Source organism: Megalopta genalis, chromosome 14, assembly GCF_051020955.1.
Source record: "Megalopta genalis isolate 19385.01 chromosome 14, iyMegGena1_principal, whole genome shotgun sequence".
NCBI lineage: Eukaryota > Metazoa > Arthropoda > Insecta > Hymenoptera > Halictidae > Megalopta > Megalopta genalis.
The window spans coordinates 2070696-2088258 of record NC_135026.1 but is presented as its reverse complement, the minus strand read 5'-3'; the positions used below and the strand labels follow the sequence as shown (position 1 = coordinate 2088258).

At 48.2% G+C, this 17563-nt stretch overlaps 2 protein-coding genes across 4 annotated transcripts in view; one reads left to right on the top strand and one right to left on the bottom strand.

The window, feature by feature from the left end:
• Fstl5 (follistatin-like 5) overlaps positions 1-17563 on the top strand; it is a 97970-nt gene that overhangs the window by 26428 nt on the left and 53979 nt on the right. The window lies entirely within an intron of this gene.
• On the bottom strand, positions 8099-16364 carry LOC117225731 (uncharacterized). Its single transcript, XM_033479462.2, has 5 exons — positions 16062-16364; positions 14322-14722; positions 9610-10228; positions 9064-9217; positions 8099-8664 (listed from the first exon to the last, which is right to left on the bottom strand). The coding sequence occupies exons 1-3, from the start codon at positions 16122-16124 to the stop codon at positions 9643-9645; spliced, it is 1050 nt and encodes a 349-aa protein (XP_033335353.1). The 5' UTR covers positions 16125-16364; the 3' UTR covers positions 8099-8664; positions 9064-9217; positions 9610-9642.

The window sequence follows — 17563 nt, the reverse complement described above, 5'->3', positions numbered from 1 at the left end:
ACGCGCGATCTGCCGTGAGCAGATGCAATTTCTGGCGCAATTTCAGATGCAATTAGTTCCGTCAAAACCGTTGCGTCCGACGCAGTTTCGTCGTTGCGCGAGCCGCGCTCCCGAGGTGTCTCGCGGTCCTGGGTTGTCCGCAATTAAATTCCAAAGCTGACGCGCGATAGGACCGTTCCGATCCTTCTCGAACGTTCCAAAGGACCCGCGTAAATGTTGCGAAGAACTGCTCGATCGCAGTCTTCCTCCCGGAAAACGAGCCAACGGTCTCCTCTTCGTCTTTCGAAAAAAGACTCGAATCGGCTGGTGGCGTCCGTTGCACCGGGAAACGCGATTCCATCTCCGCTTTCCCCGCACAAATATTTACGATGAAACGTTATTCTCTCGGCAAACTGATACGATCAAGGGCCATAGTTTCACCGTAGAGTATAACTCGTTCGAAACGCGACGCGACCGAGTCCGCCGAATTAATCTGTTTTTAGCGGGCAACGAGTTTTTATACGATTACGTCGGAATATACGAAGCGATCTTGCGCCGCCCGATAATGAGAAAAGCAATACCTTTCCCGGGATTTCCATCCGTTGTGCCGTAATTCTGAAATATCCCGCGCGCTTACACGCGGACACCGTGTTAGCTGGTGGCGCATACGCGCGCAACGTGCTTCTGCCGCGTACACGCGCGAGTAACACGCGCGCACACTCGCACACGTATCAGCCGGGCACGAATTTTTCCTGTTATAGCGAAGCCATTTCGCATCCCGCTTATCCTAGCCGAACTATTGCCCCCGCGTGCTCCCCCCTCCTTCCGGATTCCCTCTATTTATCTAAACGTCGACGGGACCCGGGAACGCGGCAGCCTCGCCGCTATTTCCGGGCCACGATGGAACGGGATTTTGTTAAAAACGTTCACAATGGGGCAGACGAACCGCGGAAACTGTATTAGTCTCGCGCCAGCGTTATCCGGCACCGCGCCGTCAACGATTTCGCTTGCCGAGTCCCGATTCCTCTTCTCCACCCATCTTTTCAATCGAACGACCAGTTATCGGTCGTCCGAATTCGCGAGCGTCTAATTTCCTGAACACCGGTCGACGTCGTTTCGAAAGAGGTATAGTCCTCGCGCGACAAGAGGGCACCTTCGCGTTTACGTTTCCCCCACTTCCCAGCCGCCCCACTGCGCCGCGTCATCTTTCTTCGGCCAATAGCGACGCGCGAGCAGAACGGTCAGCATTTTTGCGGAAACGAATTTCTCGATCCGCTGGACAATATCAACGGAACGAATCTTTTATTCCGGATGATCCGACTGCGAGCGATAAAGCTTCGTCGAACGGATAATAAATTCCCGCCGTGTAAATTTCGCGAGTTACGGTAGCGCTGGAAATTCCGGAAACGCGTGCCAGGCATTTACGTTTCGCGCGCGCGCGCCAACCGGAAAGTTAAAATCTTCCGCAGCAGGACCCTGCCGGCGCGCGACGGTTCCCACAGTTCCGTCGCGTTCCCCACAAGTTTCGCCGTAGTTTGTGTGCACGCCGACTCGAAATGGCGGAACCAAGTTCCGGTTACCGCTTAATCTTCCGGTGCGCGAGTGAAAGGAGCTCGCGCCGGCAAACTTGGCCCGGGGATCTTTCGTTTACATTTTTATTAGCAAATAGGTAAACGCTTGCTCGTTTATTCGCCACGGGATGTTCGCTTTGTTCTTCGTTTTGCCACGGAGCAAAGCGTTTTAAAGGATTTCACAGTTTAGCGAACTGTGACCGACTGGATAATTATGCACCGGTTTTGCGCGCGCGCGCGCACACACACGCGTCGACGGGAACAAGATCAATGTCACTGCGCGAATAAGTAAAGAAAGAATTTGTTCGGTCGATTAAGAAAGTCCGAGAGAAGCGAGCGAAATCGAAAGGGTAACCAGTTTTCTTAACAGCGTCGGGCTCGCGCGCCGGAGAGTAAAAAGTCTACGAAATTCATGCTCGTACGCGCAGCCGGTGGCCAGCCGGCGTAAAACCGACGACGAGCGGCTGGCAGCGTTCTTCGATGCTACCAAAAACAAATATCGAACTTTATTCGGCGCGAACGCGTAACGAACGACGAATAAAGCGACCGCGGCACGCGAACGGTCTGTTACGGATCCCGTCTTTCTTGCGTTTCCGTTCGCCAAACGCGCCGCCTGCATCGTTCTGTGCAATTACGCGCGCGCGCCCCAACGAGCAATTCGATAAGAGAATGGAAGAAAAACGAAAGAGAAAGGGAAGAGGCGCGTTTAAATTATAAATATTATATCGCGCGACCGGCTCGTTAAAGCGTCGTCCGAAACACCGGTGCAAATAAACGACCGGCGGTGCGCCGAGCACGTGCTAATTCAAAGTTATGCAAATTTACGCGAGTTTAACGCATTTTTTGATATCCTTGCGGCCGGGAGCCGGGAGCAACCAGTTTACAGCGCCGGTGTTCAACGACGGTGGCTCGGTTTTATCTTATTAGAGACCGGTGTAACGGAAAATTGCGGCAAACGGAAGGGGGGAAAAAAGCAGCGGCTCCGCTAACGAAGAAATGCGGCGAAAGCAACGAGCTTATAGCGAAAATCCGGCTCTATCTCTGTTTGAAAAACTAATCCAAAATACTCATCGCGCGGGAACGCGATCTGCGACGACGCGTCTCCGGCGAGAAAATCGCAAGGAAATTTGCCAAGAACGATTAACGGGTTGGATTGCGTGGCGCAATTTCCAAACGTTTGCAGGACCAAAAGAGAAAACGCGACTCGAACAAGAACGTTGCTTCTATTCGATCCGCGGGACAGAGAATATTTCGGTCGACGAAATAAAGTGCCGATTCTTGTTTCCATCGAATACCCGAGAAACGAATCAAAATCCACGGCCATACGCTTCCTCGATCCTCTTCCATCCTACGTCGTTCAACGTTCGGATAGCGAGATCCGGGTTCATTTTCATCCGGAGTTTAAATAGCGTAATTTTACTCTCCGGTTTCTGTCAATTCGTTTAAATTTTCCCGTGTCTCGACAAGTTCTACAGAAACGCTAACGTGTAAAAAGAAATGTAACCGATCGTCGTCGGTTTGCGCGAATTCGCGCGTTTCTTCGCCGCGGATGCCGGAAAGTTTGCTAATGAAATTTCGTCGAAGACAATCCGTTCGGGGGAACCGAATTTTTGATGGTGGATCAAGGATCGCGGCGTTCCGCTCGGCGGAAGGTATCGCGCGTTTCCGATACCAGGGCACCTCGTGATTCGATTCGCGACGCGCCGTTCTCGGAAAACCCGGCCCCGGTTCCGTCGAATATTCGAACGATCGTTCGGCCGCGGTGTACCCGCTCTTAAACCGCGATAAATTGAAAGCGGACGAATAAGCCGCGCCCGGCGGATTCGAAAATCCTGTAAAATCTACTTTTCCAGAGGATTCAAAAGCAACATATTACGCCGGGGAGTGGCGAAACGCCGCGGCGCCGCAGGTGAATCGGAAAGGCTTCCTTTCGAACTTTCGCAACGCGTAGCACGAATAATACGTTCGACCCCGAATTTCGTCGGATTTTCCAAATTTTTCGTTCCGGCGTTCGTCGTTAATAGCGTCCGACCGATGTTACGATCGTGCAAACCCAGCAGCCGCCGTCGTTACCGTTATTCATTGGGAAACGTTTTCATCGGTGGTACAAACAAATTTATTCATTCGCCCGGACACGGGAAATATTAATACGGAAATACGTTCGCTGCTTTACGAGGTACAAAATCATCCGTAGGCATCGAAGAAACGTTTACGACGTTGTTACAAGGATTTTAAGGCCCGTTCGTTAAACAAAGTAATGCTTCGGAGAAGGTTCTTGGGAGAAGTAATCTCTTCCCGCGTATTACGCGACGCCGATGCCTTCGCCGACGTCGATCGTTCTCTATCCGAAGCAAAAGACGCGGCTAGAAACTGAAAGCCGGACAAATTATTCGATTAATATCGCGGGTGTCTGCTACATCCTCAACCTTGCTGCAGCAATCGCTGCAGAACGTCCGGCAAGAACTCTGACGGCTTCGAAGCATCGCCCTAAATCACGGGACGCGTATGCACCACCGCTCCGCGCCGGCAGTTTCATTAACGCAATGAAACAACCATTCAACGGTGTAACGACTGTACGCTTTCGTGGCGATGATTTATTACGGCTGCATTACCAAAGTCATGCGAATACGAAAGTGCGTCGGCCGTGCGGGTACTTTCACTTCGTCCAAGCTTTTTCCCGCGGGAAATCGCTGCGGTTCTTTAAGGGTCGCTGGTTCGAGACTCTGGACCGATCGACGAAGGGATCCACGCTGGAATCTCGAAATCGTACGATCTTGGCGCCGATATTTTCTTCAAATCATTCGACGCTGCGTCAACGACCGTCCAAAGGTAGCATAAAGGTCGAAACCCTCGCGTGCCAGATTTGGGCTGATTTTTTCATTCGTGCCGTACCGAGCCTGGCACGTAAGCGCGTGTTTCGACCGTAAGACTCGTAAAAACAATCATTAACGCGACGAATTTACGAGGCGGAGAAAATCTAGCGTATAATTATCATATCCGTGCGTCCGTCGCTTTCCGACGACCATTAACGCGGCAGAGAATTCCGCGTCGAAGGGCCAACGATTCGCTAATTGAACGAGTCGCTCGTTAATCTTCGACCGATATCGCGTTTACGACGACGTGTGACTGGCTGGAAAAATGAATAAGAAACTTTTAGGAAACACGAATATCAGAGAAACTTGGCGCAATTATCGCGCAACGTGCCAGAAAAACTCGAGCTACGGAACGTTCGCGGAGTGAAATGTAAGCGATTTCTTCTGCTTCCTCTCGGGCCACGCTTCCTATCGATCAGTCGACTTTGCATCGGCGCGACGTACTCGAGGCATCTTGCGCTAATACGCGACAACGAACGTCGCCTCCGCTCGTATACGGCTTCGCCGTGAAACACGCAACCGTCCCCGTCTCTTTGTTCGCAAATTTGCGGGAATCCGTGGAATTTTTCAAACGCGGCTCGTTGCGCGCACGCTTGCGACACGCGCGTCGAAGGAAAAACGTGCGCTCGCGAAACCCCGTCGCGGCAAGATCATTTCCACGAACGGGAATCGATCGTTTGCCGTCACGATGGACGTTTCGCGATCTTCACGGCATCCGCGATGCTTGCGAAACCCAAGCTGGCTCTCGATTAGACCGTCGACGGACAATTTTGAGGTAATATTTCGTCGAGAAGATTCGTTATATTCGACGCTCCCGTTCGATGTTCCAATGTTCCTAAGTTTAGAAAGCGGTATTCGTGGAATCGCAAAATAGAAAATCGATCGAGACGATCTAAACGCGTATCGAGGTAATGTCTCCCTAATTGACGCCCAAATTGTGCACAAAAATTGGCAATTTGGGAAGAGGAGATACGATTATTCGAGCCTTGCGCCCCGTTTTTATAATCGTTGACAACACTGTCCGACAAAATCAAACTTGTTTTCTGATTTCCTATAGCCACTATGAAATTCTCGTAGTGCTTCACTCCCCGAACAAGAATCCGGAAACCGAATTGCTCCATCACCCTCAGTTTTTGAGAAAAACGAACTTTTGTAAAAACCTAAAATTTTCGACAAAAATTAGATATTGCATGAAAAGTACAAACGCTAGAAAGTTCTAATCGGTCTGAAAAGATAGAGGAAAGTTTTCCGAATATAGTGGCATACAATTTATTAATTGTTTTTGGTCCTAAATAACTATAAATTAATGTCAAAGTTTAAAAAAGTGTCGACGTGCGCAGTTTCTCCGCAATATGTTTGTATTTTTACGAAAAGTTCTTTGTTCAGCACGAAAACTCTACCCAGGATCGGGTTCTGTAGACATTTCTGAAGAAGAAACGGCCCGATAGAAGCGTCGGAACAATGTACATTTTGAGTAGGCCGAGAAAATGTTCGTCGGCAACATGTACACGATGTTTTGGCGCCATGTGCTTCGCTGCTCGCTTCTCTCTGCCCGACAGGGCCGAAGCTATGCGTAATCAACACCGATGGAGGGATCCAATGGGGTACCCACTTAGCGTATGAGGCATGCTACTTTGAATTTTTTTAGTACTTCAATGTGCTGTCTTCTTTCACATATTTCTGTGGATAATAATCACCAAACTATGAATCAAAAATTAAAAAATTCGAAAAACATGGTTTTAGGAATATAGAAGTAAGATTATTAATTTTCAAATGGAGAAGTAATAAAAGAAAAATAATGAACGAAAATATTCATTTTATTCTGAATTTGTTCGAATTACAAGTATATCATGTATACAGTTATCGTTTAAATTATAACGATAATTCGATCATGACTAAATAGTCATTTTCAAAACGTTAAACTTCTTGAAACATACTGTTAAATATATATTTAAATATTTATTTAATTATATGGCGTAGAAGTCAAAATTATACTAGTGTTAGAATATTTTCGTTACACACTGCAAATACTCTGATGTGATTTTTTTCGTGAAATATATCACAGTTTGGTGATTATTACCCACAGAAATATGTAAAAAAAAACAGAACGTTGAAGTACTAAACAAAATTCAAATATTATTTACGAAAAGTGGGTGCCCCATTGGATCCCTCCATCGGTGTTGATTACGCATAGCTTCGGTCCTGTCGGACGGAGAGAAGCGAGCTGCGAAGGATATGGCGGCAAAACGTCGGTACATGTTGCCGTCGAACATTTTCTCGATCTACTCGAAATGTACATTGTTGCGACGCTTCTATCGGGCCGTTTCTTCTTCAGAAATGTCTACAGAACCCGATCCTGGGTAGAGTTTTCGTGCAGGAGAAACAACTTTTCGTAAAAATACAAAAATATTGCGCAGAAACTGTGCACGTCGACAATTTTTTAAACTTTGACATTAATTTATTGCTATTTAGGACCAAAAACAATTAATAAATTGCATGCCACTATATTTCGGAAACTTTCCTCTATCTTTTAACACCGATTAGAACTTTCTAACGATTTTTTACTTTTCATGCAATACCTCATTTTTGTCGAAAATTTTGGGTTTTTACAAAAGCTCGTTTTTTTCGAAAACTGAGGGTGATGGAGCAATTCAGTTTTCGGATCCTTGATCGGAAAGTTAAGCTCTACGAGAATTTCATAGTGGCTATAGAAAATCAAAAATCGTGTCGGACAGTGCAATCGGTAACTATAAAAACGGGCTGCAAAGCTCGAATAATCGTATCTCCTCTTCCCAAATTGTCCATTTTTGTGCAAAGTCTGAACGTCAATTAGGGAGACTTTACTGTATCGACGTTCGGACGTCGGCCAACCGCGATGCGCGCGACTGGAAGAATAAGTTACGCCTCGTGCCGTGAAATCTTGGCGCGTGTTGCCGTTCGGTATCGCGAGCCGTAAACTGCTAGGCCATTTGCACCGTTCCGCGACAAATGCCGTTTGCATAGGTAAGTTCGAGGCAATTTCGCAGCAGGTGGGTCGGCGCTTTCGCGATTCGTAGAAACACCGTTCCCCTGGAAGATCGAGCATCGGAGCGTCGACGATGTCCCCTTCCGTCGAAAAAACGTGCGGCCGCGACCGCACAGGGTTCGGATTCCGAGGTAACTTTAGAATACGCGATCTAAAAAGAGAACAACGTATTTTACCTGTCGCGGGAGTCTCGAACGAGATCAGCGGATCTCGAGTGCTTTCACAAAATCTTCTCGGCGCTTATTTTGTTGCAACGAGAGAACCAGCCGACTACGAGCGACTTTGGCGCATTCGAGAAATTGTTTTTCGACAGGGAATCCTTCTTAAAGTCGAGAGGTCGAAACGCATTTTTGCGAAAGGAACGGCCGCGTATCCGACGCGATGTTGCAGGCGAAAGAATTCGAGAATCGCTGAGCCGAAAACGTCGATGTTCGTCCTGCTGCAACTTCCGGCTAAACGCGTCCGAAAATTCTCTCCTCCCGCGAAACGAGAGTGGGAAACTTACCTTTTTCCATCTTGAAATCGAACAAATTTCAACGACTTTAAAATTAATACTCTGCGCACCGTTTTCAAGGCGCTACTTTCGTCCACGCCTATTGTTAGTAAATTAAGAATTTAAGAAATTAAGAAGAACGAAGAGGCGTTCGCAATGAAGTTGAACGTTCACGTATTTATTTCCGACTGATTCACGTTATTCAAATTTATCGAATGTTTGGACAATCGACGCCGGAAGCGGGCGAGGCGTCGACTCGATTCGCGGATAAGTCGGTCCACGGAGATCCTCGCGAGATCCGAATCTCGCCTAATGCCGCCTGCGATGAAATAGCCGGTCCACCGCGCGCCGTGGCCGCCGATGGAAAACGAAGCGCGCGGAGGACTTTGCGTGCTCGCCGAGCGATTCGATTCGGTTCGGGACGAGAGGCCCGTAATCAAAATGCAAAACTCCGCCGGCTTTCAATTGCATGGAATATCGGAATACTCGACGCGAAGTGAATATCGAGCTGCCACGGCGAGCGGAACGCGTCGGGATGCCTTGAAAAAACCTGAGACGAAGCTTCTGGAAAGACGACGGCGCAGACGGCCGACGTCCCGTCGTGCGAACGAGATTATCGCGCGGGTCCGCGAGGCGCGGATGGAAATTCGAGGAAATTCTCGCGTACGGGACGCCTCTTCTTCGCGCTCTCAGCAGCCGGGAAACGGACGTCGTCGCGGTTATCTGGAAAATCGAATTTACGAGAATCGGTCGGTAAGGCGAGCATCGTTTTTTCTTCCTACAGAAAGTTTCGCGAACTATTAATTTATTTATTTATCTACTTGGGAAGTGTACGAGCTCGATGTTCGTTCCATAAATATCGTCGGAATCGGCGAAGATTCGCGAGGATGCAGAAAATGCGTCTTCCTCGCCGACTAAATACATTCTGGAAATCTGCTACGGTCGAATAAACGAACCAGCGGCAACAAGCGGAACCGGTTATTCAATTTTTTCGCAGTCTCGAGCAGAACCGTGCCGGCTCTCGAGGAGGGAATAAAATTTGATCCGGCAATTTGGGAAGTCGAGCGGTCGCGACGGGCGAACGGATCGTAAAACAAGCCGGGACACGGCTCCCCTGATTACCTCCGAATGATCCGACTGGAACAATGATAGAGCTCTCTCTCGACTTCGCCGGGAAACGCCTCCGTCGAGGATTCTCCGGTACGTCTTCGCGATTTCCCTTTGCATGCAAATTCGGTCTTATACGGTTGACTCTCGACGGAGATTGGCTCGATCGCTGGAACGGGAACGCCGGAGTGTAAATGGCGGGCTGACCGCTTCGCGGTGGAAAACCGAAGAGAGCCGTTTACGATTTCTAGGGAGGATCGTTTCCGAGGAGTCTGACATTTTTGCCGAACGCGACATTCGCGCTCCGTTTGCCGACAGATTTCCAACGATCCGTCGAACGCTTGTTAGGCGAGTCGCGTAACGAGGAGCACGCTTCCTCGTTCATCGATGTCCCTGTTTACATACTCGACGAAGCAACGACTCTCGATGAGAAGACGACGAGAATGAAATCGAACAAGAGAGTTCGAATCGCGAAAAATCCGCCGAACGCGAAGCAAATCTGGACTTTACGGTGGCCGGCTGCTCGCGCTTTCTACAAACCGCTTTCTAACTTGGAAGTACCGTGCGAAACATCTTTGGATCTTCGCGAACTTTCTACGTCCAGCAGGATGGCGAAGACGGCGGCGGCAGGCAGCAAACGGTCGTCGGTTCGCAAGAGGTCGGCCAGGAGGAGAAGCCGAGGACGCAGGGCGCGGGTGGGCGACAGCAGGGCGCCGCGTCCGACGTCGGGCAGACCTTCTTGGGACCCTCCGCTCGTCCCGCGATTTCCGGCCGGTTCTCCCGCATCTTCTTCATCAGCGCCAGCAGCCTGTTCACCTGCGCCAGTCTAGCCGCGTAATCGTCGCGCTTCCGTTTCCTCCTCTTCTCCGCCGTTTGCGTGGTTTCTTCCTTCTCCTCGAGCCGACAGTTGCACATCAGTCTGTCGGGATGCACAGGAGGCAGGATCGTCGCGCTACCCCAGTGGTAGGACTCGACGTCCTCGGACGACAACTCGCGGAACTGGTACTCGTAATAGTCGTCGGACTCTTCCCGAGCGTAGAACGCTTTCCGGATGCTCCTCGGCGCGTACGTCTCCGTCAAGATGCATCTGCCGAGACAACTCACGCGGACGTAGACCTCCAAGGTGGCCTCGGTCTCCCGTTGGTTTTCGTCCAGCAACGGGAACGTCCCGCGAGTCGATCTGCAACGTTCGGAACGATCTTTAGAATCGAAACCGTTGAACTCGACGAAAGCGCGACGGAAACTCGCGGGTTTTCGCCGTGAAACGGTGGCCCGTTCGTTCGGACTGCGAAGCGTCGCGCTCCCGGAACCGACTAATTCTCAACGAAGCGAGATTTCTGACTCGTCCGATCGCTCCACGACGAAACAAAGCACGACTGGTCGCTTAAGAGCTAATTAACTCGGTTAGGTTAGTTCGCCAGAAATCGCGACCGCCGTAACCGCAGCTCGAGGCGTTCGCTTTAATTCGTTCCCGCGGAAAAGCGGATTTACGAGCGCTCCTCCTGCCGGACCCGTATCAACGCGCGTCTCCGCCATTCTTTGGCCGGGAAAGATAAAACGTTATCCTCTAAATTATGTTCCCCGGCGTCGGTAACGAACTTGTTGGCCGAAGTTTCACATGCTGGAAGCAATTAACAAGGTGGCAGTTGGTAATCGCATAAAGGAACGGTTTCCTCGACGGCCGTCAAAGCCGAGATTCGAGGGGCTGCTCGAGAGATTTTTCTTCTGGAAATTGGAAGACGCTTTCGCGTTGGTTTCTCGCGTACGAGTTTCCCGCTGCTTCGAGAATACCGTGTATTTTTATACAGCTATAATACTCGAAACTGCGATGGCTGGATTTCCTCGAAGAATCGCGCTTTCGTACTTCGACGTAAAGGAAGTATTTCATTCGCCGACAGCGTTCCGGATGTTCCGATGATTTCGGATTTAAAAGGGGGTACAGCTTTTTCGGACGAGCGTGGTGGTTGCGGCTTCGATCGGTTTCGGTTTCGGCTTCTGTTCGTTTCGAGAAAGTGGCGAGAAAGATTTCCTATAGCCACTATGAAATTCTTGTAGAGCTTCACTCCCCGATCAAGGATCCGAAAACCGAATTGCTCCATCACCCTCAGTTTTCGAAAAAAACGAGCTATTGTAAAAACCAAAAATTTTCGACAAAAATGAGGTATTGCATGAAAAGTAAAAACGTTAGAAAGTTCTAATCGGTGATAAAAGATAGAGGACAGTTTCCGGAATATAGTGATATGCAATTTATTAATTGGTTTTGGTCCTAAATAGCAATAAATTAATGTCAAAGTTTAAAAAATTGTCGACATGCGCAGTTTCTGCGCAATATTTTTGTACTTTTACGAAAAGTTGTTTCTCCTGCACAAAAACTCTACTCAGGATCGAATTTTGCAGACATTTCTGAAGAAGAAACGGCCCGGTAAAAGTGTCGGAACGATATACATTTCGAATAGATCGAGAAAATGATCGACGGCAACATGTACACGACGTTTTGCCGCCATATCTTTCGCAGCTCGCTTCTCTCTGTCCGACAGGGCCGAAGCTATGCGTAATCAACACCGATGGAGGGATCCAATGGGGCACCCACTTTTCGTAAATAATATTTGTATTTTTTTTAGTACTTCAATGTTCTGTTTTTTGTTTACATATTTCTGTGGCTAATAATCACCAAGCTATAATATATTTCACGAAAAAAATCACATCAGAGTATTTGCAGTGTGTAACGAAAATATTCTAACACTAGTATAATTTTGACTTCTACGCCATATAATTAAATAAATATTTAAATATATATTTAACAATATGTTTCAAGAAGTTTAACGTTTTGAAAATGATTATTTATTCATGATCGTATTATCGCTATAATTTAAATGATAACTGTATACATGATATACTTGTAATTCGAACAAATTCAGAATAAAATGAACATTTTCGTTCATTATATTTCTTTTATTACTTCTCCATTTGAAAATTAATAATCTTACTTCTATATTCCTAAAACCATGTTTTTCGTACTTTTTAATTTATGATTCACAGTTTGGTGATTATTATCCACAGAAATATGTAAAAGAAGACAGCACATTGAAGTACTAAAAAAATTCAAAGTAGCACGTCCCACACGCTAAGTGGGTACCCCATTGGATCCCTCCATCGGTGTTGATTACGTATAGCTTCGGCCCTGTCGGGCAGAGAGAAGTGAGCAGCGAAGCACATGGCGCCAAAACATCGTGTACATGTTGCCGACGAACATTTTCTCGGCCTACTCAAAATGTACATTGTTCCGACGCTTCTATCGGGCCGTTTCTTCTTCAGAAATGTCTACAGAACCCGATCCTGGGTAGAGTTTTCGTGCTGAACAAAGAACTTTTCGTAAAAATACAAACATATTGCGGAGAAGCTGCGCACGTCGACACTTTTTTGAACTTTGACATTAATTTATAGTTATTTAGGTCCAAAAACAATTAATAAATTGTATGCCACTATATTCGGAAAACTTTCCTCTATCTTTTCAGACCGATGAGAACTTTCTAGCGTTTGTACTTTTCATGCCATATCAAATTTTTTTCGAAAATTTTAGGTTTTTACAAAAGTTCGTTTTTCTCAAAAACTGAGAGTGATGGAGCAATTCGGTTTTCGGATCCTTGATCGGGAAGTGAAGCTCTCCGAGAATTTCATAGTGGCTATAGGAAATCAGAAAAAAAGTTTGATTTTGTCGGACAGTGTTGTCAACGATTATAAAAACGGGGCGCAAGGCTCGAATAATCGTATCTCCTCTTCCCAAATTGTCAATTTTTGTGCTCAATTTGGGCATCAATTAGGGAGATATTATCTCGATACGCGTTTAAATCGTCTCGATCGATTTTCTATTTTACGATTCAACGAATACCGCTTTCTAAACTTAGGAATATTGGAACATCGAACGGGAGCGTCGAATATAACGAATCTTCTCGATGAAATATTACCTCAAAATTGTCCGTCGACAGTCTAATCCCGAGCCAGCTTGGGTTTCGCAAGTATCGCGGATGCCGTGAAGACCCGCGAAACGTCCATCGCGACGGCAAACGATCGATTCGAAATCAGAAAAAAGTTTGATTTTTGTCGGACAGTGTAACCTTCGGCGGGCACGTTCCTGCAAGAAAATACATACCTCGAACGTGCGGAACGAAGGAAAATGGATCTCTCGAAAATTCTAGAGCAGAACTCGAGCCGTCGGCGACGAGAGAACCGCATGTTGGATTCTTTCGAAATCGTTCCGCGCCTCTTCCACCCCTCGTATGGAAATCCGATCCCTTTTAGACTTTAGAAACGGTGAAACGGTCGGAACGCTATACACGCTGGAAGACTGGAACGCGGATATCTCCGTTCCGATTACGATTAGAAAAGTAAGTTGGAAAGAGATCCGAGGAAACTGCTTTGTCAAGGCGCGTCTTGGCCTCGCGTGAATTAAATCCTCGTTCCGCGTGAAACTCCGTCAAAGTTTTCGCGCGTAACGGCCGAGGACGAGCGAACCTCGAAGCGAACCTACGTGTCGGAATTCAACTTGGCCGAGCAAAATTTCGAAAAGCTTGAAATTCGTCTTTCGAGAGCCCCGGGAACGCGAACGCGAGTCCGCTAATTAGTCGACGGACATTGTAAATCACCGAGTGTATATTTGCCAGCGTCCGCGAAGAACGGGCCAACGCTGTGTATTCGAATCGGCTCGTGTAATTAATCACGCGGGTGTATCAAACAGAACAGCGCGGATGCGTCGAAGTGGGATTTGCTGGTATAATATGTATCTCGGTATTTCGAAAGTGCAGCGGGATTTAACTTGCAAAAAGGTTACCGCCGGGGACGGGTGTTTGCGTGAATCTAACAGAAAGTGGGACGTGCAAACACTTTGTTTTTTAAATCTATCCGTTAGCTTACCAATTCGAGCGGGCCGAAACAGGGTGAAACAGAGTGAAACAGGGTGAAACGGAACAACGCGCCGGTTCATTTTTTTCCCTCTGTTTTCCGCTGCAGGGGGCAGAAAATTTCGTGGATACGGGTCGGACAACGGACGGATCTCCGATACGAACGAACGGAGAACGGAGAACGGGCCGAATCGGGTCCCGACGTCCCGAGTTCCGAGTTCCGAGTTCCGAGTCTCGGACTAATGCGGCCGGGGCACGGTACAGCGGTTTTTTAAATTACATTAACCGTGGCCGGGGTAACATTCGCCGTCGGGGTAATCCGTTTCGCCGGCGCATTTGCATAAACGCCAGGCTCGCGTATTTAAATACGTTCACCTTGATACAGGCTCCCGGTTCAGGTCACTGGAAAAGTACCCTTCCAGCTCTTTTCTCTCGCTCAGATCCTTGATAATGCCGTTAAGCAGCCCGTCCACGCTGACAACTGCGTAACCGAAATTCTGCCGGCGTTCCAGCTCGAAAAACTTGGACACCTGTTTGTACACGTAAATCTGAAGCTCCACCGCCTTCACCGGTTTCTCCAGGCACTTCTCCGGGACCGCGAACACCACCGATTTCCCGCCGTAGAACCGCTCGGTCTCGTAGTTCGAGCCCCGGTAGGATCTGTAGTCGCTGCGATTAGGCGCCATCGTTACCCACTCGTCGTCCAGCATACGGAACATTACGATCGTCTTCTTCAGCAGAGCCTTGTCGAACAGGCTCGTCCACGGCATATAAAGCTGCCGAAATATGTACACGACCCGTCAATATCGTACGCGAAACGTTCCAAGTATGGTCCTCGCGCGACGATAGCGACGGCAGTGGGGCAGCTGGGAAGAGGGGGAACGCGAACGCAAAGGTGCCTTCTTGTCGCGCGAAGACTATATATCTGTTATTAGCGACGGTGTCTGCACCGATTAAAACATTTCAGACTTCGTTGGGTCGCGAGATTAAAGAACGCCGAGTTAAGACCGAGAAGTTTTCGATCTTCGAACTCTGGTAACTCGGTGTAAGAAAATCTAACAACGTTTCTGCCCGTGCTCGTATTAAAGGGCAAAGTATCGGCTCTCGCTCCCTTTGGCTCGGTTTCTCCGGCGATCCTTTTCCTATTTCAAAGTGAAGGGAGAAACCGAAGCTCTGCTTCTCTCCGGTTGAAATTCTACAAATGCAAACGACCACCGCAGAGTTTAAAACAGTTATTCCACGTTCGTTCTTGCGGTTATATTAAATCCCTGCGCCGATTTGTCCGAGATTCTACGTTGAATTCGCCGCGCGTCCACGATAATTGTGATTGCGAAATCGCGGCCGCGGGAAAGCGGAATCTTCGGTTCTAATGAAGCAGCACGCGCCGCTCGCGAACAACATTTTTATGTTCGGCAAGATCGCGTTGAAGATCTTCGTCTTCGTCGCGCCGTTCCGGTGCAATTACCCCGATGAAAATAAGTTGAAATAATTTGTTAACGCATCGTCCACGCGGACGCGCTTTTCTCGTCGAGCTCGAAGAAAATACGGCAGGAAATTCTTGTTCGCAACGTGAATACAACGTCGAATGCATGCTCGCACGCACGGAAAGTTCGTTTGCTATCGGTGCGAAATCCGATAAAGCTACGTATATGCGCCCCGGCAGTTTGATAGACAGGGTATCGTAAAAGTTTCGAGCCCGTAAAACGACGCGTCGCCTTCTAATATAAAAGGTCGCCGGGCCGAGCGGGTTTTCTTCGAAATGAACATCTCTTTTTGCGACGCCGGAGACAATGGTCGAAAAAAGAGTGGCAAGTTTTAACGCCGGACTCTCGTCTAAAGTGCACTTTGCAACGAGCAACGCGTCGCGTTTCTCCTTTTATCGCCGCGTTCCGCGCCCGTCGCAGTTTTCACGACCGAAAATGTTTCGATACAAATGTTGCGTCGAAGTCCCTCGTTAACCGTGCAACCCGGTCCGATCGATCGCGAACGAACGCGCGAACGACGCCGGATTATTCTCTTTGATAAGCGAGTCCTATTTTCTACGAAGCTCGCGCGCGTCTCGATCGAGAGGCGAGACGATGCTCCGAGCGGCAAAGGGGTTAACAATGTACTCACATTTTCCACGGCTAGCTCCAGCATCATCAGCTGCGAGTCTTGCGCAACGATCAGCGACGACATCTCGAAGGTGCGCCGGGCTAAATTACAATCTTCGCGACTTCGCGTAATTCTTCGGCAAGTTTGATTTATCGCCGATAAAAGCAACGGATGAAGCGGCGACGTAGACGGGGAGGGGGAAAGAGAGAATTTTGAAATTTTTTAGCAGTTGCCAACTATTGCCGGATAAATCACGGGAGGTCGGAGCGCGTCGCGTTCACCGATTTTGCGACATCGCTAACCTCGCCGCCGCGATATCGGCGGCGCATCTTTCGAGAAATAAATTTTATTTCGCTCGAACTATCGGCCAACTTCGTTTCCCTGGGCCGGCCCTCTGAAATAATAGACCGGCCTGGAGTGCCGTCAACTCCGTCTATATAGAATTCCATCGCATCGCCGGGAATGTTTAGAAAGCTTTCCCGGAAAGTTTAATTAGAAAATAAATTGACCGAGCAATAAATGGACGCCCTCGAGGAACGAAGATGCTCGAATTATCATCGTTGCGCCTTCAATTTTCGCTTCGCTTTTTATTTCTTTGGAAAACGTGCCGTCGCGCCGCTCCGCGTCGAGAGAAACTCGACTCGATACCAATTCTTTTTCTAAATTAAAGCCCGGCCAATTATCTTCCGCGGATCCGTACGGCTTCGAAAGCTATTATTTTTCCTTGGGGCCGGACTTCTTTCTGATTTATTCCCGAGCTATCGTATTTTCTAGACGGTACACCAAACTGATTCATGTAAAATAAGTAGCGTCGTATTTGCAAGCCAGACAATTCGATTCGAGAAAATCGTGCCGCAGAGTTATTTTAATGCAACAGGAAAAATTTAATCATCGGCATTTCGAATTTGATTTCGCCGATTTTCAGGCGTTCCGCGATTTTCGCGTTTCTCGCGTTTTTCACGACCGTGCAGCGTCGTCCGTTCTCTGTCTCGAGTCCCGAGATGTTTCCAGTCGCGCAGAATGGCTCTCGAGGCATTTTTCCTCCAGGCTCGCGAGCGGAAACACAATTAAAAATACTTCGAATGGAATAACGAGCGACAAGATGCAGGGAATAAGAAGAGACCGGACAGAAGGAGCATCGAGGTTGTCGTTTCGAAGCGGGAAACGTCGTATCGGCAAAGGAAACGGACGTCGGCCCGCCTCCGAAATAAACGGGACACGGCTCGAACGATTTATTTATTCGATTCGTCGGTGAAAGAAAAAAGTACGGAAGTTCGGGAAACACGGTAAACTTCTGTAGACCTTCCCTAACAGCTACTCGTAAATTAGCCACTTATGAGCGAGCAGACTTTGCGATGGCATGCTGATTTTTAAAGTGCAACACACGGAAATTGAATCAGAGTTGAAGCACTTCCTGCTCCCCTAACTGAGTTCCGAGAGCTGCCCCTTTTGAAAGGACCATGTTAGTTAACAGTATGTTGGATCGACGAGTGTCGACTGCGATTTCTATACGCCCCGAGCCC

What these genes read in the sequence shown, in the direction of transcription:
- LOC117225731 (XM_033479462.2), bottom strand. Translation starts at nt 16,124, where the DNA reads ATGTCGTCGCTGATCGTTGCGCAAGACTCGCAGCTGATGATGCTGGAG. An exon ending in TGGAGCTAGCCGTGGAAAAT is followed by an intron (nt 14,723 to 16,061) that starts GTGAGTACATTG and finishes ATATTTCGGCAG; the next exon opens with CTTTATATGCCGTGGACGAG. An exon ending in AACCGGGAGCCTGTATCAAG is followed by an intron (nt 10,229 to 14,321) that starts GTGAACGTATTT and finishes CGAACGTTGCAG; the next exon opens with ATCGACTCGCGGGACGTTCC.